Genomic DNA, 26062 nt, shown 5'->3' with positions numbered 1-26062 from the left:
TATTCTATAAGTGACTGCCTGATTTATATATCCAGCCCTGGTTTCTCTCCAGAGTTCCATTCTTGTATCACCAACTGGATGTGTCATAGGCAACTCAAATTTAACAAGTTGAAAACAACTCATTCTCTTTTCACCAAACTAATCTTCCAAACTTTCCTGTTTTTGTTGAGGGTACCACCATGCTTTACAGACCTTCAGGTTCACAATCTCAGAGTTATTCTTGGCTCCTCACTCTTCCTTACCCACAAACTCAATAAGTTTTCAAGTCTTCTGCTTCTACAACATCTCTTTCATCCATTTTCTTCTCCTTACTTATATGTCCCTCATCACCAGCTTGACTGGATTACTTCCACAACCTTGGGACTGATCTTCCTGCTTTAAATTTCTCCCTTCTCTAATCCATTCTCTATAAACTGCCAAAGTGGTTTTTCTAAACCACAGGTCTGACCTTTTCATATTGCTCAAATAAATTCTTTTATTGTTGTTCATTCATTTCAGTCATGTCTGACTGTTCATGATCCCAGTTGGGGTTCTCTTGGCAAAGATAGTGGAGTGGTTTGCCATTTCTTATTTTCCAGTTCATTTCATAGATGAGGAAACTGAGGCAAATAGAATTAAGTGGCTTGTCCAAGATCACACATCCAGAAAGTATATGAGGCTAAATTTGAACTCATGGAGATGACTCTAAATAAACTCTAATAACTGCCTATTACCTCTAGGATCAAAGAAAACTCCTTTGTTTCGCATGTAAAGCTCCTAAAAACCTGGCTCCAATCTACCTTTCCACTCTTATGATATATTATTCTCCTCTATACATCTTCAGTCCAGGTAAATTGGTCTTTTTGAAACTCCTTACCCAAGACACCCCACATTCAATTTCTGTATCTCTGTACTATCTGTCCCCCATTCCTAAAATGCAATTCCATTTCATCTGGATCTCTTTTTATCCCTCGCTCCCTTCAAAGCTCAACTCAAGGATTAACTTTAACACGAATCCTTTCTTGGTCTACCTATAAAATGATCCTGTTTTTGTATTTTGTGTATATGTATGCATGTATGTATGTGTGTATGCATGTGTGTGTGTGGTTGTGCATGTGTCTGTAGGTTGCAAGTTGCTGATCCTGTTTTTGTATTTTGTGTATATGTATGCATGTATGTATGTGTGTATGCATGTGTGTGTGTGGTTGTGCATGTGTCTGTAGGTTGCAAGTTGCTTGAAGGTGATTTTGATTTTAGACCTAACACATAATAGAAGCTTAACAAATATTGACTTGATTGCGAAAAGAGACCAAAGTCCTGGGCAATGTAGAAATGAACTCCCTTGGCCATTTTAAAGAGTAGTGAGGTTAAAATGCTCCAGGCAATGCTATTTCAGAGTACTGGTTTCTTTAGCCCCTTCAGGATTGAATCAGTGCAGGAGAAATCAAAGCAAAGCAAACCTAACCAAGCATAAAGGATACTTTTTTTATAATCTCTTAGGATGTAACAGAGCAGAATCAAACAAACCAGACATGAAATATGTTTGCATAGTGTCTTTAACAAAGTGTCGATGAGGGTCTATTACCCTTGTAATCAACATAGCACAGCATCATGGGATCATAGATTGAGAACTGGGAGGGATGTTAGAGACTTATTAGTCCAATTCCTTCATTTTAAAATAACATTGAGGCTGAGAGAATAAGTGACTTGTTTAGGGTTACTCAGATGACAGTATGACCCAGCTGAGAATCAAAACCAGTTCCACTGATTTCAAATCCAGTTATTTTCCCATTGTACCCCAATAATAAAAAACGTAATTGCAGGCAACTCCACCATGCATTTGACTTATAATGGTGACATGGTATATATCGTTCTGGAGACAGCTGTTTCTTTTTTCTTTTCTTTCTTTTTTTTTAAACCCTTACCCTTCTGTCTTGGAGTCAATACTGTGTATTGGCTCCAAGGCAGAAGAGTGGTAAGGGCTAGGCAATGGGGGTCAAGTGACTTGCCCAGGGTCACACAGCTGGGAAGTGTCTGAGGCCAGATTTGAACCTAGGACCTCCCGTCTCTAGGCTTGGCTCTCAATCCACTCAGCAACCCAGCTGCCCCTGACAGCTGTTTCTTTTAGCAAAAGTTTGCCTGTTTTCTTCTCATTTTTGTTTTTTGGCAAAAATGTTCTTAGCCCATAAATATAACATTTTCTTAAAGATTTTATGGAAAATTAAAAGTATGTATATGGGTTGATGATTACTGTGTTGTTTAGTCATTTTGCAGTCATGTCTGACTCTTCTTGGCAAAGATTATTATTTTTACAGATAAAGAAATTGCTTATTTACAGCTTATTTTTACAGATAAGGAAATGTAGGCAAACAAGGTTAAGTTAATCGTTCAGGGTCAAACAGCTAGTACATATCTGAGGTCAGATTTGAATTTAGGCCTTCCTGATTCTAGGTTTGGTGCTCTATCCCCTGGCCTACCTGCACTACCAGGTGGGTAGTAATTTTTTTTAATTGAAATTTTTGAATATTAAGCCATCTTTATTTTGTTTTCACCATCATTAAGTATCATCTTTCTTTTCAGATATCTTGAGAGTCAAAACAATTTTGTCATCTATAGCCTGGACCTCTTTTGTAGTTAGTCCAGCTGTTCTTCCTGTCTGTTCTCTTTAGTGTCATTATTATTTTATGTGATACATCTGGGATTGTGACATCAGATTCCCAAGGTCTCCTGTCATTGAAAGAGAAATCAGTTCACTATAGAGATGTTGACAGATCTTTCCTATTTTTCCTTTACCTATTGTCCTCCTGGTTTCATCCTTGAATGCTAAAAAATAGCTTTCTTTCACTCTCATACCAAGTTTTTTGTCACCTCATTCCCCCCCTCCCCGTGTTATTTCTCTTTGATTTGTGTAGCAATACTGTTTATAATGTTTCATCATTTTCCCAAAACTTTAAAAATGTTTTTGTATTTAATCTAAAAATGGATTCTTAGTATATTCTCTCTGCTTTTCTGCTAGGTTGCCATAATTCCTGCAGAAGTGGAAGGGAATAAGAGAAAAAGGAAAAGAACCCATATGCTCCAAAATATTTACAGCAGCTCTCTGTATATGTCAAAGGATTAGAAATTGAGGGGATATCCATTAATTGGGGAGCATTTGAATAAATTGTGGCATATGATTGTGATAGAATATGATGTGATATAAGAAATAATGATGAGATTAATTAAAAATAACTTGGAAAGACCTACATGAAATTATGAAAAGCAAAATGAGTAGAACCAAAGAAAATATCATATACAGTTATAGAATTAATGTCTGAAAAATAACTTTTGAATGTCCACCTCCAAAGAAAAAACTGCTAAGTAGAAACACAAAGGCCATAATTTATGTATACATATTTTTTGTGAAGTGATACATTCTTTTTTTTACCAGTTACATATAATAAATTTCTTCATAAGTTTCCCAAAGTTATATGATCAAACTTGACTCCCTCCCTCACTTCCCTTCCCCCTCCCAGAGCTGGCAAGTGATTTGATTTGGGTTATATATGTGTTATCATACAAAATATATTTCCATACTGTTCATTTTTGTAAGTGAATAATCATATAAATCTAAAACCCCAAACAAAAACCCAACTAATAAGCAAGTGAAAAATGGTAAGCTTTTATCTTCTTTACAAATCCAACAGTTCTTTCTCCAGAGGTGGACAGCATTCTTTGTCCTAAGTCCCTCAGAATTGTCCTGGATCATTGTATTGCTGAGAGTTGCTGAGTCTATCACAGTTGATCATTCCCAGGTGTGGGGAGGGGAGGGAGGAACAGAGATTCCTGGGAATTTGTATGTAACCAATAAACAAATAATAACAAAAAAGAAGTAGAAGGAAATGTACTACAATGCAATCTATAAAAGTACTAAATACAAAGAGTGGTTTTTTTATTGTACCAACCAATTGGATTTTTTAAAAAATCATCATTATTTTCAGGCAACAGCCCTTAATAAAAATCATCTATCAGCTGTCGTGGGCATTTATTCAAATTAACAACTTAATGGTCTAAAATGATTTTTAGATTCAAGTGTTGCCCATTGTCTATAGTTCCTAAGTGCTATAATTAAGGGAAACATTTAACTTCAACAAATCAGCACCATTTTTCAGAGCTCTCCAAAGTATAATAGGCCATCCTCAGGAAGCATATTTCTCATTCAGCAAGGTGAGAAATATTTCTTTCACTAAACTAGTAGCTCTCTGAGAAGAGAAAGCTTACTAAGTAATGACTCTGGCATGCTAGAAAAACAGGATGTTAGCCAAACACAGGTAAGGCCTTCTTTTCAGGGAGAGTAGGCAGTCAGTTTTTTAAAATACATTTGCCAAGTATTTAAATCTGAAAGTTTTTGTCAGTAGGTATTTTTGAAAGAGAAATAACATGTAGTTTAATATGAGTGGGAATTCTGGAGAATGGGAGGTAGGTATGGCATATATTGTTCTTATTCTCAAGAGGGGGAGGGAAATGGATTCTAGGCATAAAGACTGGTGAATCTGACATTATTCTCAGTAAAATTCAAGAATAGATTATTAAGGAAATTGATTCAAGAATCTGATAGGATCATAGGATTCCAAAATGGAAATATTGCTAAATAGACATGTCTGACTAATGATATCAAGGATGCCATCATTGAGAACAATTATAGATGCTTAGTGTTGGTGAAAGGAATATGAGTGGAAGGTACAACTATTTGAGTGAGAGCCTGCAAAAGGGTGTTTGGTTTACAAATTCAAGACAAAGCATATGTTTTTATATTAAGAGCAAAATCTGAAAACTGTATTCCTCTAAATGTGAAGACCACACCTTTTTCTTGGATACTTTAAGTCTACATTGCCCTATTCACCATTAAAAAAAATCAATGACTCAATGAAGTCATTGGATAAAGAGAGAAGACATCAAATTTAGAGATGACAGAAAGCTGGAGAGGAAAATAAATAAGGGATGAAAGAAAAATGCTATAAAATACATTGGGATGCTGGGATAATGAGTCAAATCTGACAAAATAAAATTTAATAGGTACAGATATAAAGATTCTAAAAATCAATAGCCCAAAGGCAGATTGAGGGAAGTTTTGGTGAAATTAGCATCCAGCAAAGTTTTATGGATTTATTGTAATGTTCATCACACAGAAGACTAAACAGAAATTATTTAGGCTTCCCTGAAACCTTCAGAAATCTTAGCATTGTAGATGACAACTCTATGCCAGCAATTACTGTTTTTGTTACCTGTATAGAGGTATTCAGGAAGATAAGCTGGCTGGACTGTGAGTGTCTTGGCTTCACTCATCTCTCTGGTCTGCAGAAGTACTGATGCGATAGAATGAAAATTACTATTACAAGAAAGAGCAATGAGCAGGTGGAGAAGCAGCTTTTTACTGTGTTCAAAGACTTCAGGCCGGTAATGGTCCAAACCTGGAGGGAAAAGGGGAAAACTCTTTGAATAAACACATTTTTAGCCAGTTTAGAGATGACAGAAATAATAAAAATTCCAGTGTTAGTCATGGCATCCACACCTAAAGGAACACAAAGGGTGGGAGGTTTGTAGTATTCTCTATTGTGACGTGAGTTAACAATGTAAAGAGTAAGATTCAAGAAAAATGATATGCCTTGTATTCCCCACCGTTGGATCTTGGAGTAAGGGTAGCTAGGCTCTTCTCTTTGGCCCTTCAATAGCATTTGTTATTGTTCATCCTTCCTTTCTTCCCCAGACTCCATGACACTGCACTTTCCAGATTTTATTGCTAATTCTTCAACCTTCTTTGTCTCTTCCTCCTCCTCCATCCCATAGCTACAGACACCCCCCCTCCACTCTTGCTGCCTACACTTTCTCCATTCTATGCAATGATCCTGCCTTATGACTTCAACTGATCACCTACTATTGATTCCTGCAGTCAGACATGATTATTTTAATAGACTTACTTTATATTGATTCATTCTATAACAAACAGCATTATAATAGCTGGTATTTATATAGAGCTTTAAGGCTTACAAAGCATTTTACAAATGTTATTTCCTTTTGTCTTCACAATAACTCTGGGAGGTAGAGGTTATTATTATACTCATTTTACAGATGAGGAAACTGAGGCACCAAAGAAGTTAAGTGACTTGCTAAGGGGCAGACAGCTAGTAAGTGGTTAAGGCTGGACTTGAACAATGTCTAGTGCTCTATTCACTGAGCCACCTACTTGCCTCCTGATATTACCACAACCTTCTGAGGTATTTGGAATTATTATTTAATTGTGGGTCCTGATATGAATAGGAAAACCCAATGATCAATGGAATGTGATAGGCTCATAATAAAGAATGGGAACAATGAAATTTGAAAAAGAATACTAACCAAATTCCTTTTTTTGGTGGTTTTATGTTACACAGAAATATTATGATTCTTCTTGGATCTAGTCTTACCTAAGAAGACGGCATGAAGTAGTAAGGGTAAATGAAGGGCCCAATCTTCTCTCACACTGTGATCCACAACCATTTCAGTCATGAAAATAACAGCAATATTGCACCTGATCAAAAAAATTGCAAAATCAGAGACAGAGGGGGTAAATTTAGTAATGGATTACTAAATCTTAATGAAATCAAACCCTCCCAGTGCTCTCTGAGTTAGTGAATTGATTGACTGATAAACATTTATTAAACCCCTACTGTGTTCCAGGCTTGTGCTAAGTGTTGGAAATACAAAGAAAGACAAAGGACAGATTTTCCCCTAGGAACTCACAGTCTAATGAATGAGACAACATATAAACAACCACAAATGGGCAAGATTTATACTGGATAAAAGGAAAAGAATCAATATAGGGAAAAAAGAATCATGAAAGGCGAGGAACATCTTTTCATAGAAAGTGGGATTTTAGATGGGACCTGAAGGAATTCAGGGAGACCAGGAAGTAGGGATGACCAAAGAGAACACTCCAGAAATGGAGAACAGCCAGAGAAAATGCTCCAAGTAGGGACATAGAGCATGGGGTCCCCACTCCAAGACATAGCTTCCACATTGATTCATTCAATTCCAGGAACATTAATTAAGCATCCACTTGTCATGTGCCAAGCTCTGTGCTGGTTCTGAGGATGCAAAGACAAAACCCAGCAGACCATACCTTTCAGGAGCCTACATTTGGATAAATAAAATACAAATAAATATATATTTGTATATATTTATGTATATATATTTATGGAGAAGTAAGGTCCAATAACTGGGGGTGGGGAAGGTATAGATCAGAAAGGGCATGTGTAGGAGGAGGCATGTAAACTGAGTCTAGAAGAAAATTAGGTTTTACAAGACACAGAAATGAGGAATTAGGGCATGTAAGGTACGGAGGTGGGAGCTGGGATACTGTGAATGAGTAAAAACAATTATGCCAACTTGATAGGAACAAAGGATGTATGGGAGAAAATGTGAAATAAGTCTGGAAAGATAAGCATTTACTAAAATTTTTATATACAGAGAATTTATTGGGTGGTGGGAATGTGGTGTGATAAGGTAGATTATGATCATAATTAATAATAATAGTAATAATAATAACAAACATTTATATAAAACTTGAAAGTTTCCAAATATTACCTCATTTTTATCATTACAACAACTTTGAGAGGCAGGTGCTATTATTATCCCCATATTGCAAATGAGGAAACTGAGGCACTGAAGCTAAGTGACTGGTCCAGGGTCATACAGCTAATATGCGCCTGAGGTTGCATGTGAAGTCAAGACTTCCACACTTCAAATCCACACTATACTATGCTACCTGGCAGTAGAAATGCAAGTTTCTTTTCTTTCTTTTGCTTTAATTTTGGAATTCCCAAGTAATTATGATTTATGGCTAAAACAAATTTTAGAGAAAAACCAGGATGCGCTAGGCATGTTTTACGTTTATAATCAGGATAAGAATATATTTTGGCTGTTATAAATCCAGCAAAGACATGGAGAATTAAGAGTCTATTATGATGTGACTGATTTTAAAGATCAACTTTTTGGGGCCCAATGTAAGCTCATCAAGGTCCTCTGCAAGAAAAGACCAATCACACTAGGATTTCACTATACATCACTAAAAAGTGAACTCACCTATGGAGTGGTCCCCGGGGAGTGATGGTTTCTGGGAGGTAGTCAACCAAGGGTGCCCAGCATCCTCCAGTGCAGGGCATTGGCAACGGCTGTGGCTGTTTGGTCTCTGTGATATTCAATAACCATCCAGTGTATGGAGAAATTGGATCATCTGCAATGGGAGAGAGAGAATTGTACTTCATTTTCATCAGGGAAGATTCTCCTTTTTACTACTTAATAGTCAAGAAATATATTGAGGACCTGTGATTTCTTCAGTGTGGGAACTCTTTCTCCACTAACACAGATTAATAACCCATATATCCCTAAAAGGCCTATAGAGTTTCCTGAAGCTCAGAGAGTAAGTAACTATTCCATGGTCATATAACTAGTTTATGTCCCAGTTGTGATTTGAAGTCAGATTTTCCTGACTCCAAATTCTGTCCTTTCTCCTTTTTACCATACTCTTATTTATAAAATGCTGCTGTTCTTCAGTTGTTTCACTTGTGTCCAACTCTTCTTGACCCCATTTGGGGTATTCTTAGCAAAGATACTGGAAAGATTTGCCATTTCCTTCTCCAACTCATTTGACAGATGGGAAAAATGAAGCAAATAGGATTAAGTGATTTGTCCAGTGTCACACAGCTAGTAAGTGTCTGATCTGGATTTCAACTCAGGTCTTCCTGATCCCAGGCCTGGTACTCTGTCCACTTTGCCACCTAGCTGCCTTTCCTCCCCTTTATTACTTGCTATTTAAAAGAAAATCTGTACATTTCACAATAGTTACAAGGAGTTCCAACTGTTCACATGGTCAATCCAACCAAAATTTATCAATTTTTTTTAGTCACTTAACCCCTATTTTTCAATATCCTCCTCTGAAAAATGAGTTAGATGATAAGTTTGTTTCTTCCAGCTTCTGAATTATGATTCTTGTGATTTTCTATGTAAGGTCCAATGCTAGGTCCCAGGGATATAAAGATAAAAAATAGTACACAGCTTACTCTCAAGGACCTTACAAGATAAAATAAGGGAGAGGGAATATGCCTCTCCCTTATTATATTGCATATATATAATACACAAAAATGAGTTAAGGTAGGATGATTAGGGTAAAGGCGAGATACAATCGACTAATCAGTATTTTCCACAACACATAGAAATATCTGAAGAAGGAAGAAATAGTTTTTAATGCAGTGAAGCAGGTGGTTATAGGAAAGGCTTTATGGAGGAGATGGTACCTGAGCCAGGCTTTTAAAAGAGAAGTATTTTAACAGGCAGAGATGAGGATGAAGTCTATTCCAGACACTGAAGAATAGATTATACAAATACATGGAGACTAGGAAGCTATTACAATAGTTCAAAGGTGGCCTATTTGGGGACAGTTAGTTGGTAGAGTGGATAGAACACTGGACTTCAAGTCAGAAGGACTTGGGTTCCAATCTGGCCTTGGATAATTCCTAGGTAGTTGACCCTGGTAAGTCACTTAACAATGATTGGTTAGCCCTTGTTGTTCTCCTGTTTTAGAATTAATACTAAGACAGAAGGTAAGGGTTTAAAAAAAGTGGCATATTTGGAAAGACATCTTTTTTGGAAAGAAGGAATGTTATGGAGGTAGGATCAACAGGTCTGTGGCAACTGATTGATATAATGGAAGGTTAGAGAGAAGAAGGATTCAGAAGTGACTGTGGTCTTGAGCCAAGGTGACTAAGAAGATGATAGAGTCCTTGCCTCAACAAAAATAGGGAAGCTTACAGAGGGACAATTTTAATAAAGGATGATGGGGCATACTGTGGCTTTAAATAAGTTCAGTTTGAGGTGCTAGGGGGCCATCCTGGTAGAGATGTTCGAGAGAGATATAAAGATATGAGAATGGAATTCAGGGAAGAGATTAAGGCTAGATGTGTTTATCCATCCATCCATCCATCCATCCATCCATCCATCTATCCATCTATCCACCTATCTCTCTCTCTCTCTCTCTCTCTCTCTCTCTCTCTCTCTCTCTCTCCATCCATCTCTCCATCCATCCATCCATCCATCCATCCATCCATCCATCCATCCATCTATCCATCTATCCACCTATCTCTCTCTCTCTCTCTCTCTCTCTTTCTCTCTCTCTCTCTCTCTCCATCCATCCATCCATCCATCCATCCATCCATCCATCCATCCATCCATCTGTCTATATGTCTGCCTGCCTGCCTTCCTGTCTGTCTCTGTCTCTGTCTCTCTCTGTCTGTCTCTCTCTCAACCATTTGCTCTGCAGTCAAGGGAGTGGATGAGATCTCTTAAAAAGAAAATATGTAGGGGGCAGCTGGGTAGCTAAGTGGATTGAGAGCCAGGCCTAGAGATGGGAGGTCCTAGGTTCAAATCTGGCCTCAGACACTTCCCAGCTGTGTGACCCTGGGCAAGTCACTTAACCCCCATTGCCTAGCCCTTACCACTCTTCTGCCTTGGAGCCAATACACAGTATTGACTCCAAGACAGAAGGGTAAGGGTTTAAAAAAAAGAAAATATGTAGAAGAAGAGAAAAAAAGGCTCAAGACATAGCTTTGCATAACACTCAAACTCAGGGATCAGCAGTTAAAATGATTTATAAAAATATAGTCAGACAGAAAGGAGATCCAAGAGAGAAATGTCTTGGAAGCCAAGAGAGGAGGGAGTATCTAGAACAAGGATTCCTAACCTGAGGTTTGTGAACTTAAAAAAAATATTTTGATAACTATATTTCAAAATAATTTATTTTCTTTGCATTGCTACATATTTTATTTCATTTATTTAAAAACATTAATTCTAAGGAGTTGGGGATAGTCAATAGTGCCAAACATTGCAGAGAGGTTAAGGAAGATGAATAACAAGAAAAGGCCACTGAGTTTGGCAATTAGGAGGTCATTAGTTACCTTGAAGACACAACTGAATTCTCCTATCTGGACAATATGAATAAGGTTGCATAATTTATCCTTCCCTTTCTAGGCTGGAAATGTGCCTTGGGGAGTCCCAGAAGCAAGCTGTCCACATTTTAAAGACTGTAGCTGAACTATTTTTTTCTTCATTTTTAATAGTGTACCTCCTTAATCATAAAATAGGCAGTAAAAGGATCTTTCGAAATTAGAGCTTAGACAACACAGCTGTTTGTGTTAGGAAACTCTACTAATGGTTATGTTTTTGTCACTTAGATTAGTTATTCTAGGGGATGTTGGAATAAAAAAATGCCAAACTCAAATTTACTGAATCAGGCAGACATTATGAAAGGAGGTGCTTACTATATGTAATTAACTAGTGCAATGAGGGATGAGGTTAATAGCATTCAACTCTAAATTGATTTGGGAAATAAAAGCAACAAATTAGCAGCTGTATTTCAATTCAAAATTCACTCAGCAAAAAGATTAATAGGAGAGTTGTTGAGCTCAGCCCAACAAAATACTTTATTCCCTAGCTCAAAGGCAATGTATAGTGATTGAACAATGTCCTAAGGTGTAGTGTTCTATACTTTACATGGATATTACTTCATTTCATCCTCATAAGAAGGACCCCCTTATCATGTACATTTTATAGATGAGGAAACTGAGGCTTACTTGCCCAAGACCATACAGTTAACAAGCACCAGCCCTTATAGATCTTCTACCTTGGAACCAATACTTAGTATCAATTCTAAGACAGAAGGAGTGATTAAAAAAATATTTTATAAACCCCAGGTAAGAACCCACCACAGGGCAAAATGGACTGTATTGAAGAATGCTATGAAGTCTTCCCTAACCCTGTGGACTCCTCTTGGAATAAAATGAAACAATAACGGGTCATTGAGACTTTAGCAAATTGAGAGTAGAGCTGAGTAGGCTAAATTATGCTTCATAACTAACTCATCCTTAAAGGGTAGCTAGAACAAAATGGTGGAGAGGCACCAAACCAGTGAGCCTTATAGGATTTTGAGACCTTTCTCATATAAGGTGGGATGGTGTAGTGAGAAGAGAGTAGAACTCAAAGTCAGGCAAACCTGGTACAAGCTACATGACCTCTCGCAATTCCCTTAAAATCTAAATGGAAATTTCTTCATCTATAAAATGGGGATGACATTACTTGTACTACCCACCTTATAGGATTATTTCAAGGCAAGGGCTTTGTAAACCTCAAAGTGCCATTGAAATGTGAGTTCTTAATACTAGACCAATGATTAGAATGTCCCTAGCTGGGAGCTTAGGGTGTTCTCTGATAGATACTAGGTTGGAGAGCTTGTAATAATTTAAAACACAGTTCTCAGTCCTAACATTCTGATTTAATGAATGTTTGCTACACAATGATTCTTGTGACCTACAGTGACTACATGAAATAAACTTGTTTTATCGTATACCAGAAACAAATTTAAATGGCCCACTTCCATTTTCTAAAGACTTTTTACAAATGAAAAAAATCCAAACCTAATGGTCTATGTAAAGAATATAAAGGATTTCACATTTATAAGAAAAAAAATAAGAACATACAGAGAATGAAATGACAATTTATGTCTTGTTTGAATTACAGTGATTTCTACTCTGACAAGTACCTTTGTGCATCTTTTTCCTTGGAGCCAGTAGAGCTAGGTTAGTATAATGGCATAATTATTAGCCTGCTTTTTATTCTAATTACACTGAGTCATTTGTCTAGTAACTGTTAAGTGTGTGAGGTTTTTATATGAGGGCTCTTACTAGGCACTTCAAGTTTTGAGTATTTTATTACCTCTCTCTTCTCTAGTCTATGTTCTGGGGGCCCACAGTATATTGATACACATTGTTGGTGACCCAAGAATTTAAATCAAATCATATACTCATTAGTCCTTTAGTACAAAGTACTAAGGTATTCCTGTCATAAAATTGCTCAGAAAATGGAACATCTTCATCTATATTCTGTTGTGTTAAGCCCACCATGATGCCGGGAAGGTAGTTTGGTACATGAGGATTTATCTTTTTATAACTCAATTTTCCCACCTCAATTCAAGTAGTCTACCAACCAAGCAAGACTTCTTTCACCAAAACTCTCTATTTTTCAGAGACCAATTGCCCAGTCTTTGGATTGTCTGTGTCCCTAACTTGTTTTCTTCATTTTTGGTTATTTACTACTTGTGCCAGTGGTGACCTGGGCTATCAAGAAGGGGGCAAGTACAAATAATAATAATAAAAATAATAAATAGCACCTACTAGGTGTCGGGACCCATGCAAAACCCTTTATAATATTATCTCATTTGAGTCTCACAACAACCCTGGAAGGCAGGTGCTATTATGAGTCCCATGATGATAAGAAAATGGAGATAGTTAAGTGACGTGCCTAGGGTCACATATCAGTTCATTTTTACTATACTTTGAGTGTATGTCTTACAAAAAGGAATGTAAGAAAGGCAATTTATTTTTATTTTATTTTAAAAATTTTTAATTATTTCATTTAGAATATTTCTCCATGATTACATGATTCATGTTCTTTCCCTCTCCTCCTCCCTCTTTTGCAAGGAGGGCAATTTAAAACAAGGATAAGTCAAAATTTAAGTATTTTAGTTTCTATGGATTTTAATAATTTCTCTTACTATCCTAGATATTAGAGAATTAATGCACATTAACTCAGAGAACAATGACAACACAAATACTTGGCTATCAAGTTTCCCTACTTTTAATTTCCTAACAGCTTTCCTAATTCCCCCAGTAAAACTATGTTTTGTTTTATTAATAGAATTTAATTTATAGGAGGACAACTCTGTGTTCATGATTTGTGTTAAAGCAGGAATAACTGATCCCCAGATCCTCTTTACTAATCTCTTTGGCACTTAGATATGCCATTAGGTCTGTTATTTTGAGCCAGCATTTCTATCATGAGAGGACAAGTGCTACTTTGTATCCTGGCACCTAAAGCAGAAGCCTGGGGCTTGATAAAATAAAATGCCTTGACTCTTTTGTTTGCCCATCTGCCCAAAATTCAAGAAAAATAATATTGCAAATTTGTCTCTGACCTCAAAAGATTTTAGCTGTCAATTGATGCCTGACATGGCCAGAACCAGCATTAAATGCAGAGAGATTTAGGTGAGTTGGGTTTCCACAGGCCAGGACAGTCTCGCGAATGGATATTTTTAAAATCATTTAACAAACTGCAAAGTTTCTTCTCCCCCTGCAACTTGTCAAATTTTCACCAGTCCTTTCCAAACTCACCCGCATCATGTCAATAATACATTTTGCTAGTAGTGAGGAAGAAGGTCATGAACAGGGCATCCTGATTAAGAACTCATATTAACCAGCACATTAAGTGATAAAGCACTTTACATTCATTATGCACAAAGCAAGGACATGGGCAGGACTCTGAATTTTAATTGGATGTCTTATTTCCCCATAGCCCTCAGGCTGTGAACCCTAAGCTGATGGCAAGATGTTTATGGTGTCATAATAATACAAATATTAATAACTGATATTTATATAAAATGTTTTAAAGTTCTCAAAATGCTTTACATGCATAATCTATTTGATCCACTGTCACAATAACCTTACAGTGTAGATATTTAGATATTCCTGGTTATTATTATTATTATTCCTCTTTTATGGATAAGGAAGTAAAGACTTATAGAGGTATTACCCAGGGTCCCATAGCTAATAAGTGTCAGAGATGGAATATGAAGCCAAAGGAATTAAAATGGAATCTAAATCCATTCATGAGACCCTTTTCATTCTCCAGCATTTTACATTTTCTTTTTAACATTTTCATCAATTAGTACTTACTCTTGTCTTCATCATAAGAGCCTCCGGAACTATTGCTGTATCTTGATTCTAGCCGAGTGTGGGCTCTGATGACATTACCGAACCTTCAAATGCAAAAATAACCTTCATTTTAAAATGCTGCATAATTAATAATATTTAAAGATTATTTAATCACTCTTGGGGGGGGCGCTTCTTTCATATAACATATCCCTGATTGAATTTGGAGTAATATCATGGAGATCCATGCAAAAAAATTCATATTTTTTTCCTTAAGGATGATGTTATAGGCATCTCCACTAATTTTCAGTGTATTTATTTTTAAAAATATATTTTGTACATGCTTATTTATTTTTAAATTTTCATTTATTATTTGTTTGTTACATTAATAGATCCAGTTAACTCCCCCCTCATATATATATATATATATATATATATATATATATATATATTATCTACCTCAATAGAACATAGGCACCTTGAGGGCAGGGACTACAGATATCCCTTCCATATCATGACTTTCTCCACTATAGTTTTGCTATATTGCAGTTCAGAATAAGAAATTAAATAGGAATTTGTGGGAAGTTTTGCAGAAGACACAGAAAAGAGTGTAGGAAATGCATAAAAGATATGTAGAGTACTGTAAACACTCCATGAAAGAAAAAGAAAAAATTCAGACTTCTCTGGTACAAAGGGAGGGCCAAAAATTTTTATAAGAATTTTCCAGATCATAGAGGTACTACACCCCTAACTCCCCCAATGTGGAAGAGATACCTTCATTTTTGCCTTAGTATCTCCATCATTGAGCCCCATGCATAGCACATAGAAAATGTCTCATAAATTATAAAAATAATAGCTAGCATTTTTTATAGTGCTTTATTTAAGGTTTTACCATATGTTAGATATTTGACCCTCACAACAACTTGGGAGTTTGTTGCTATTATTATCTTTATTTTATTAATGAGAAAACTAAGGCAAAGAAAGTGACTTGCCCAGGGTTACCCAGCGAGTAAGTATCTGAAGCAGAATCTGAACTCAGGTCTTCCTGACTGGAAGGTCAACTCTCTCCACTATGCCATCTAAGTTGCTAATCAATTGGTCAGTGGATGGATGCCCCTTTCACAGCCACATGCTCACAATTTTCTTTATGCTTGTTTCTCAACGCCCATGGTCTTTCTAGTTTACTATGGAACCCTGGCAAATATGCTGCCCACAATGAAATCTAGAGTGCAGGTTTAAGAGAAGAAAAAATCTTGGTATATCAAGTCTTGGACCACATCCTCTTGACTTTGCTTCACTTGGCCTGGGGCTTTCAGGAAATAGTTGCAGTATGCAGGTCTAATTACAAGGGGAAGCTTTCTTCCACAGTCTCTTTCCTGGGGTTAACAAATAAGAACAGCACTTTGGATTCATAAAGTACCTTCCCTCCTCAGAGCTCAAAGGGATTTCACAGCTAATATTAGGTTTATGATTACAACAAACCTACAAGGTAGAGGATGGGCATGGGCACTATGATTTGTATCTTATATAAAGGGAAACAGACAGAGAGGCTTTGTTTTCTTCTCTGTATGCCTCTGGCATAATTACTGGGCAAATCTGGGACTGTCCACAGAGCACACCTGGCTAATCTGAACAAAGGTGGCTTTTGAAAAAAACCTTATTTTAATGTGATTGGCTAAGCACTCCTGGCTTCCTTCACCACACCATGGGGCAACCTTCTGTTTCCCTCTCCTTAAGAGGAGTGGAGAACACTGGGATGGAGCAGTCACTCGGCTTTGTTCCTTGGTGTGCATGGAGAAAGAGCAATTTCCTGTCCCCTTCCTTCCATCTAAGACATCTTTGAGAGATCTGATGTCAGGCTAATGTCAAAACAGTATGATCTGTGCCCTAGACTAACTAAGCTACAGAAATGACTACAGCAACTGGATTTTTTTCATTCTTTCTCAGATAAAAGTAGCAACTTCTCCTCTGACATCAAGCAAGATTTTCCCAGCAACTTTGTACACTTTATACATTCTTTCCTGTCATCTTTTTTTTTTTTAGTTATTACTTTCCAGACCTGGAAAACAAAACATCCGAGATGTCTGCTTAGTTTCATAATATAGTATTCTAAATCAGGCCATGCAATACTTCAAATTAGACCAATTACTTATGAAATTAGAGTAGTGGCAAACTTCTATTACCTTGTGAAGAAATTCTTTAATTATATTTATGCTGATAAATAGCAAAACTATAAACAACATGTGCTGAGCCCAGACATCATTTGGTAAAGCACAAAAACAGTTCAATGAAAGCACTCCACATCTGGTAATTTCCATGGGCTTGCAGCTTCTGCTGACTTTGTAAATATCAGCAAAGAACTGTGACATAAGCTGCTTCCTCAACCCCCCTTCCCATAACTCTGTCAAATCCTATTTGGAGAGCTGTAGAAGAAATGTGCTATAGAATGAATGACGTCCTTCTTCCTTTCCCTTTTTTAGAGGCTTAGGAGCAGGCTGGAGAAGGCGTCAGATTTTGTTTACTTAACAGGATTCTATATAGTCTGCTCCAGAGAAGGAAAAATAAAGACTAATAAACAGTGCCTGGCATAGAACGGGTACTTAATAAATGAGGGTTGAGTTAAATTAAATTAAATGGACAGAAAACTCTTCTAGAGGGTTGGGAAGGTCTGATTTAGTGTATGTTAGTTATACATACTTGGTAAAGGAAAACAGAAACCTAGATTCCAAATGGCAATACTATTTTTACTCTTCTTTTGGGCTAATGAATTCAGTTTCAGTCTGGGCTGAGGAGAAATTTTAAGAAAGAAGTAGATGAAATGCCAATTATATATATATATACATATATATATATATAAATAGCCATATTTATACATGTATGTAAAAACATAGAGCATTAGGAAATATATTATTAAATAGTTACATTTAAAGAAATCTGTAGGTATAAAATATTTTCCTTAATTCTTTTTTTAACTCTTACCTTCTATCCTAGAATCAATATTAGTGGATTAAAAAAACAACTAAATTTCAATGATGTTCTAGCCATTCAGTCTCCATTGAGATTCCAAGTACCCTCAGGAGCAGAAAGTAAAGAAATCCAGGAGTGAAAGATGAGACAACACAAGATTACTATTCAAAAGAGACACTTCACACTCAGGCAAGTGTCCTATTGATTTTATAGATTCTGTATCAGAATGGATATTGACAAGTTGGGTCTACAAATCTGGGACTCCGGGGCCTGATTCAGAGTTCTTTCCCTAAATAATCCTGAAAATGTCATTTGATCTTTTCATGGCTCCATTCCCTCTAATGGGAAAAGATGACTCTGGTATCTGGGAGGAAAGTACATGGAAATTTCCTAGGTGCAAATAGTACAAATGAAAGTAAAGAAAGGCCACTGGAAGGAGTAGATACATGCCTAGGGCATGTAACTCAGTTACAAAATTCATTTAAGCAATAATTAGAAGGATCAGACTATTAAAAAACCAAAACCAGGGAAGGATGCAAAGAGCACCAACTCTTCTGTTAGGCAATATGGAGTAGCCTTATTTTTGGGAAAAAAAACCCTATTCTATATCATCTTATTATGATGAAGAAATTTAATTTTATAATACTTCACACACATATTTCTACAAAGTTTTCTTCTGATGCCTCATTGTGAAATGGAGGTAATCTTGCATTCTGGAAAGTTATACCAGTGGAGCTCAAGTTCTGTCAGGTCTTACAAAGCTGGACATATATGGACGTGGTGAATGGTCTGCAAACCTTTTATCTTGGGATCCGGGTAGCTATGTTTGGAGAGGCTTAGCACTAGGTTGGCTGCAGTGTGCTAAGTTTTTCCATCATAGCAAGTCTGAAAGACCATCTAATAAGCTGTTGAGGGATTATAATTACACTAATGAGATTATAGATCCTTGAACTATATACACAGACATAAACATAAATATATTTAAAATATAAACAAAATGTTGTTGTTCTGTCATTTCAATTGCATCCAACTCTTTATGACACCATTTGGGACTTTTGTGGCAGATACTGGACTGGCAGATACTGGCAGATATTTGTTATTTTCTTCTCCAGTTCATTTTACAGATAAGGAACTCGGACAAATATGGTTAAGTGACTTTCCCAGGGTCACATAGTATGTGTTTGAGGCTGGATTTGAAATCAGGTCTTCCTGGCTCTAGGCCAGGCACTCTATCTGCTATGCCACCTAGCTGCCGTAAACATATACATGTACTTACATATATATATGTATATATGTAAATTAATAAATAATTTTTTTAATGGAAACAATGATTGCTAACTAGAAAGGCTATCTGTAAAGAGTCTCTTGATCCTGGCAATAAATGACTTGTCTCTTAAAGGAGTATATGATACTAGCTATTATTATCATCATTATTATTCAATGAGCATGAATTCTCAGAAACTCTGGCCCTAAAGAGACCTAAAGAGACTGATATAACATCTTTGGTGATGTTATATCAGTACTTTCAAAGATATTTCCTACTTTTCCTATTTTCAATTGAATCATGAAAGAAAAATCAGATTTTAAATAAGTAATGATGATTACTTCACATTAACTTATTCCATTTCAGAGGAAAACATTTTCACTTCACTATTGGCTCTTCTCAGTCTGGACTTCTCCATCTCAGCAGTAGCCTTCTCAACTTGGAGATACCTTGGCCCTGGGTCTCTCTTTTTAGATTGGTGAATATCTGGCTGAAATCACCATTTTATGAAACGTCCAGGCCATTGACACTCACTTCACTCGTAGCTCTTTTTCTTACTCTTGGAGATTTCAGTTCTTGTCAACAGTCTTGTCTAATGTGAGTATTCTGCTTTTCCTCTGGAATTTTTTTGATTTCTCTCTTCCATTGAAATGTGAGCTCATTGAGGGTAGAGGCTATCCTTTTTTATCTGCATTTATATCCCTAGGACTTAGCACAATGCCTGGCACATTGTAAGCACTTAATAAATACTCTATCTCTCTCAGTATAAAACATTTTCATCATTTTGACCCATATGAGATCTAAGTTCTTCCACTGAAATCCCAGGATGCCTCAATGGGATGTGGATATGACTCTGGTATTGTGAAGGCAATGCCAGCAGAAGTCATGATATAGTTACTGGAAAGGTTTTGAGTCTGGTTCCATGGATGAACACTGCATACTATTTGTCTGCTATCTGACAACAAGCCTGAATTCAGAGGCTCATTACCAGGTGAGCTATGTTCACAGTCACTCTTCAAGATCATCTACTGAATTATAGAGGAGTTGGTCATTTGTGTCCCTGGAGAAAGTACCCACACAGAAGAAATAACAGATCTTGGAAAAAGTGAGCTATTGTACCCCAAATCTAAGTTCATCCTTAGTGGTATGAATTCAGATTATGTCAAAAGAAATAAGGAGAATACTTGTTTTAGACATATTCTATTTATATGTTCAATGGAACCTTTTAAAACAAATTTTATTTAAATCACATCAATTATATTGCTGAAGGGTGTTCTTTAAAATTGAGTGACATGTATTTACTCTAATGGAGAACTACAAGGGTGTTACTAATTTGGTCTTCAAAATAAACTGATGAATGAACATGAAATATAACTGTTCTAAGGAATATTGAAAACCTTTATGAATTACCCCAGCTTTGTTATAGACCAATATGCAAGAAGAGTCTATAATTCATGGTTCATTGATGCAGATGGCCTGAACCTCCTGGGCTTTGTGTTGAAAGGAAACACCTGTGTGGATGAACATCTGCACAAGTAAGCAATTTTTTGGTTTAATGTTAAGAAATCTGGTAAATTTCTTACTTGGCTAAAGATGACTCAGAACTCCAAATGAAAATGACCCTTTACTTGTCAGATAATCTTTCGCTTGGAGTCTTGACCTTACTCAAGTATGAATTCATCCAGCAAGCATCTATTTTGTGCCTATGACATATGAGGCTCTGTGCAAGTTGCTGCATTCTTTAGGGACTACAATCAGGACTTAAGAGAATTCTTTTGGTGGTGAGAGGGGGGAGAAGGGTCTATTGTTGTTTTAGTGGTGTTCAGTCATTTCCAACTCTTCATGACTATACTAGGAGTTTTCTTGGCAAAGATACTAAAGTGGTTTGCCATTTCCTGCTCTAGCTCATTGTAAAAATGAAGAAACTGAGGCAAACAGGGTGAAATGACTTGCTCAGGGGTCACATAGCTAGTAAGTATCTAAGGCTGGATTTTAAGTTAGGTCTTCTTAACTCTAAGCCCAATGCTCCATCCACTTTGCCACCTAGTTGGGGTGGAGTGGAGAAAAGGAACAAGCATTTATCAAGTACCTACTATATGCCAGAGATTATACTAAGCAATTTACAAATATTATCTCATTTGATCCTTGTACTATTTCTGGGAAGTAAGTACTATTATGACTCCAATTTTATAGTTGAGGAAACTGAGGCAAACAGAAGTTTCAGTGACTTTCCTATGGTGATAGTTCTTTAACTCCAGTCTTCCTGACTCCAGTTCTAGTGCTCTATTCATTTAATCAACTTTGATCAAACAGACTAGTATTATTTCTAATAATAAACATAATCTTGGGAAACTCTCTTTTGTCAACTGAATTGTCATCAAACTAGCAGTTTTTACACACTTACTATGTGCCAACCAGCCACTAAATCAATCCATGGTAAAGATTAACCCAATTTCATAGGTTTTACCCCCAATAGCTAACTTGTCCCAATTTAGGTATGGAAAATAATTCAATAATCAGATGTTTTATATGAAGTTTTCAGACTTTCCTCTATTTACACACAATTTTCACTCAGGAAATACAACAACTAAGAGTATCTATTCAACAGATTATCTATTCAACAGTACCTATTTACATTTATGGGTAAGTAGATATGTTCCAGAAACAGTCCCTTACTTGGATCTTTTGTTATTTTTCCTGTGATTTAAAGATGGTAGAAAAAACTTTGAGCTCTGGTGCTAGGGCAGACATAAATCAGAACTTACAGAATCACTGCTTCTGGAACTAAGCCAATTTTGTCCAATGGAGTAGGCAAAGGGAAAGAGAGTCACCCTTCAGAATGCTTTTTAAAATTTTTTCTCATCAGAGTGCATATTTAACCTGGAACTATTTGGACTTTCTGGCAAGGGTTAAGAATCTTTGGATATGGAACAGGTAAGGTGGCTTAGTGGATAGAGTCAGGCCTGGAGACAGGAGGTCTTGGGTTTGAGTCCAACCTCAGACACTGACTAGCTGTGAAGTTGGGTAAGTCACTTACTCTCAATTGCCTAGCTCTTACTACTCTTCTGCTTTGGGACTGATAATTTAGCCTCGATTCTAAGACAGAAAGTAAGGGTTTAAAAGAAAAGAACCTTTGGGTAGGGGCAGCTGGGTTGCATAGTGTATAGAGAGCCAGGTCTGGAGTTGGGAGGGCCTAGATTCAAATCTGGCCCCAGATACATTGTAGTTGTGTGTACTTGGGCTAGTCACTTAACCTCGATTGCCTAACTAACCCTAGCTAGTCCTTCTGCCCTAGAATTGTTATTAGCTCATAAAGTAAGGATTTAAGGGAAAATTTTACTATTGGATAATAGTGAAAAAATATATTAAATGAAAAGGAACTAAACTAGCAATATATCTCCTGTCTTTGATATGATGAGAGTGCTAATTAGACAGCACAGGAAAAAGTAGATCCAAAAAAGAAGTGGAGGTGAGGCAATTTCAAGGGGAAAAAATCCCAGGTGACAAAGGAGTAAGCATGCTACATGCTGAAGATCAAGTCAAATGTGTACAAACCTCTCATCGGTTTCTTTCACTGTCCTGCCTTCCTCCACATCTGGGAAACTGTCCTGGCCAGCGACTACAGTGTTGCTGCTAGAAGTGGTTCCTGTATGGAGGATTGGAAGAAAGATACTTAGAATAAACTTACAAACAAAACAAGGATGCAGTCTAAGGATCTTGGCTTGGATCTTAAGTCATTTGAGGACAGCATTCTCCATCTAGGCTTTTCAAAGATTTCTAATGTTCTTGGCAAAATCTCAGAAGTTGGGAGCAACCTTCAAAGACCATAAAACCAAAAGGGAGATGGTTCAGACATCTGTTATGGTCAAAACCAAACTTCCTTAGCCTTCTTATAAACTAAGGCTATGGCATTCCTGAAACCCTGGCTTCCCAGCCACCCAGATGATGAGTCAACCTGCTGCTGACATGATCTATTATTCTTCTGGCTTCCTTTCTGTCTTCATATGCTATAGTAGGCAGACTGTGCATTTGAATGGCCAATTGGGAGAATTGACTACAGACTAAAATTTTTGATAAAGCAAAACACCTTCAATATAATGTGTTTAATATGGAAATGTATCATCCCCCTTATTCTCCATCCATCCTTAATATTAGCACCAGAATTTTCTTCCCCAACATCTGAAGCTTCAAAAAGCCACCTCTTTTCTTTGCTCTTTTTTTTGATTAGTCATTAAATCTTGTTAATTCATCTTTTACACATTTTTTTGTCCCTTTATTTCTATTGTGCTTATAATATTTGGTGAGTTTCCCAACAAGCCTCCTTGTCTTTCCCCTTTTGAAATTTTCCTATTTCATTGCTCATAAGTTACTACCCTGCTAAAAAACCTCCAATGGATCTCTTCTATGTAAAGGTCAAAAGTCCAGTCCCTTCAGCATAACATTCAAAGACTAACATTATTTAACCATTACCCATGCATGCTTAAAGCCAAGCATTTGGTCATACTGGTCTACTCCTCTGTCTTAGGCTTTTCTGCTTCTATTTTTTTCTGATTGTAACACTTGTAGTGCTTTGGAAACCTCAAAGTGCTATGCCAACATGAAGTGTTATAGTCAGTACTGTTACTATACCATTCCTTCTACCTGCAATGTTCTGTCCCCAATCTGTACCTGCCCTTCCAGGCTTAGCTAAAACCCTACTTCCTCATGAAGAATGGGTCATTTGAGCAGGAAAAGACCTCTTATTCCTCTCCACTTTTAGAGCATTTCTTGATAATATCATTCATAATTTTTGAAGAGACTTATTAAAAATGATAATATGATTTGGGATTATTTCATCAAGATGTGGGAAAAGGTTCACCCAAGTTTGTAAGGTCCAGGAAAGAAAAACTAGAAAGTATAGATCACTGACTTGCTGGAGAGGCTGGAAGCATGTTTTTATCTCTCTTTGTAGCCCTAGCACTTAGCATGGTGCCTGGCAAATAATAAACACTTAATAAATGTTTACTGACTGATTGATGATACTTAGCCTGAACTGAAAAGCAGCAGGAGTTCTTAGAAAATGTGTTTTCCCAAGAAGATCTCGTACAAAATCATCTTTATAACTAGCTTCATACCTAAGGCAACTATCTCTAAGTCTGAATGTTTCTAAGCTGTTTTTAGACATACCTCTCTGCAACATACCCCACAAACATAAACAGCTATAGAATTTTACTAGGATCATATCTTTCTTCTCCACAGTCTAAAGAAAACCCCAAAAGTAGAGGTAGTGGTGAGCTAGTAAATATTTAACAACTGTCTCTTAAAATGCACAGCACACTTTTTTTTTTTTTTGAGGCAAATAGGATTAAGTGACTTCCCAGGATCACACAGTTAGTAAGTAGCTGAAGCTAGATGTGAATTAAGATTTTCCTGACTCCAAGTTCAGCACTCTATCCACTGCGCCACCTAGCTATATTCTTAAAATTAATATGCATCATTAATATTTTCTCTATCATTTCCTGAAGTCTCGGCAATCAACAGAACAAGAAATCATGCCCTAATGTGCAACATTTGCCAATTTCTGAGGTATGGAATGCTGACAACTGAAAATTTAATTATTAGCTCTCACCAACCGGTATGAGTTGGATCAGTATCAGGACATTTCTGGGCATGTGACACCATTTCTTAAGTAGTTGCCCAGCAGTAAATTAATACTAAGTTCTGTACAAAATAAAAAGTTTTAACTCCTACCAGAAGCAGCAGCTGAGGGCTTGTTGCTTGCAGTGAAACGGTAGAAGGGTGGATTATCACAATGCTGAACGATGGGATTCACTGGTTCTGTCTGCTGCAGCTCAAACAAGAGCTCCTCCATGGTTTGAATGGTGTTATTTCGACACAGGTATATTGCTACCTTCTTAATCTAAGTGAGAAGGAATGGATATTTTTCAGATTGCTGGAAGAAGTGTGGATTGAAGATGCCACAGATGGTGACCCATTCACTCATCCAAAGGCATCTCATCAATCAGATTTGGAGAAAGTTGTCAAGAAGGTTATCAACACCAAGGACTCTCTGATTGAGAATTACTATTGGGTTAGCTGATCTTTACATGTATGCTGTCTCACATATTCAAATTTCTATCTAAATAATTACCTATTATCTACTTACCTATCTATCTATCTATCTATCTATCTATCTATCTATCTATCTATCTATCCATCCATCCATCCATCCATCCATCCATCCATCCATCCATCCATCCATCCATCCATCTATCTATCTATCTATCTATCTATCTATCTATCTATCTATCTATCTATCTATCTATCTATCTACCTACCTACCTACCTACCTACCTACCTACCTACCTACCTACCTATCAACAGGGCCAGAAAATCTAAGGGTTTTCTTGTTTCTAATGACTAAGTCTTAGAGAAACTCATGTGCCTTTCCTTTGGGGCATAAGACTTTTCTCCAAACTGAAAACTTGGCATATAAGGCCATATCCAAGGAAAAAATTTTATTTATATAAAGCATGGAAAAATATGCTAGTTATTTTTGTTTAAAAAGGAATCCAACCTTCTGCCATTCCCTTCTTCCCAAGAAACAAGGGAGTCTTAGCTGCTTTTTGTACTTGTACCATTTAAAAATAAGTTGGGATGAAAGCTTCTGTAGCCCAGGAGGCAAAGATGCCAACCCAGCTATCCAGCCTGGAGTAAGTCAAGCTTGTTCCTCTGCCTCCAAGGCACCAGAACAGTAGGGAAGTACAAATCTCCCAGGAAAAAAAGCATTTTAAAAAATCACAAAAACATCAGTCATCATGAAAATCTTTTAACCTTGCAGTTTAGTTAATATTCTTTAAAAATACAAACAAAAATACCAGACAGACCAGACCCATGGAATCCAAGAAATATTGTATTCTATTTCCTCCCTCTTTTAAAATTTGCACAGAAAATAGTTTATACACAAATCTATCCTCCTCTCTGCCTAGTATCTATGCATCAATCTATATCATGGCATTATAGATACTGTATCAACAGTAGCAGAATCCAAACTTGAAATACTTTATAATACCAATCCTTCTATTTTCTAGGGTTGTTGTGA

At 36.7% G+C, this 26062-nt stretch overlaps 1 protein-coding gene across 10 annotated transcripts in view; it reads right to left on the bottom strand.

Moving 5' to 3' along the window:
- FRY (FRY microtubule binding protein) overlaps positions 1–26062 on the bottom strand; it is a 502970-nt gene that overhangs the window by 81428 nt on the left and 395480 nt on the right. For all 10 annotated transcript variants that reach the window (XM_056825142.1, XM_056825138.1, XM_056825143.1 and 7 more), the window contains 6 exons: positions 24712–24880; positions 22537–22627; positions 14775–14857; positions 8080–8230; positions 6423–6526; positions 5244–5429 (listed from right to left, as the gene is read on the bottom strand). In XM_056825142.1, coding sequence (XP_056681120.1) covers positions 5244–5429; positions 6423–6526; positions 8080–8230; positions 14775–14857; positions 22537–22627; positions 24712–24880 — 784 coding nt within the window. The remainder of the gene's footprint in view (positions 1–5243; positions 5430–6422; positions 6527–8079; positions 8231–14774; positions 14858–22536; positions 22628–24711; positions 24881–26062) is intronic.

This window comes from Monodelphis domestica, chromosome 4 (assembly GCF_027887165.1).
Source record: "Monodelphis domestica isolate mMonDom1 chromosome 4, mMonDom1.pri, whole genome shotgun sequence".
Classification (NCBI taxonomy): Eukaryota; Metazoa; Chordata; class Mammalia; order Didelphimorphia; family Didelphidae; genus Monodelphis; species Monodelphis domestica.
Note: the sequence above shows the minus strand (reverse complement) of the source record. Positions and strands in the feature narration are given on the sequence as shown.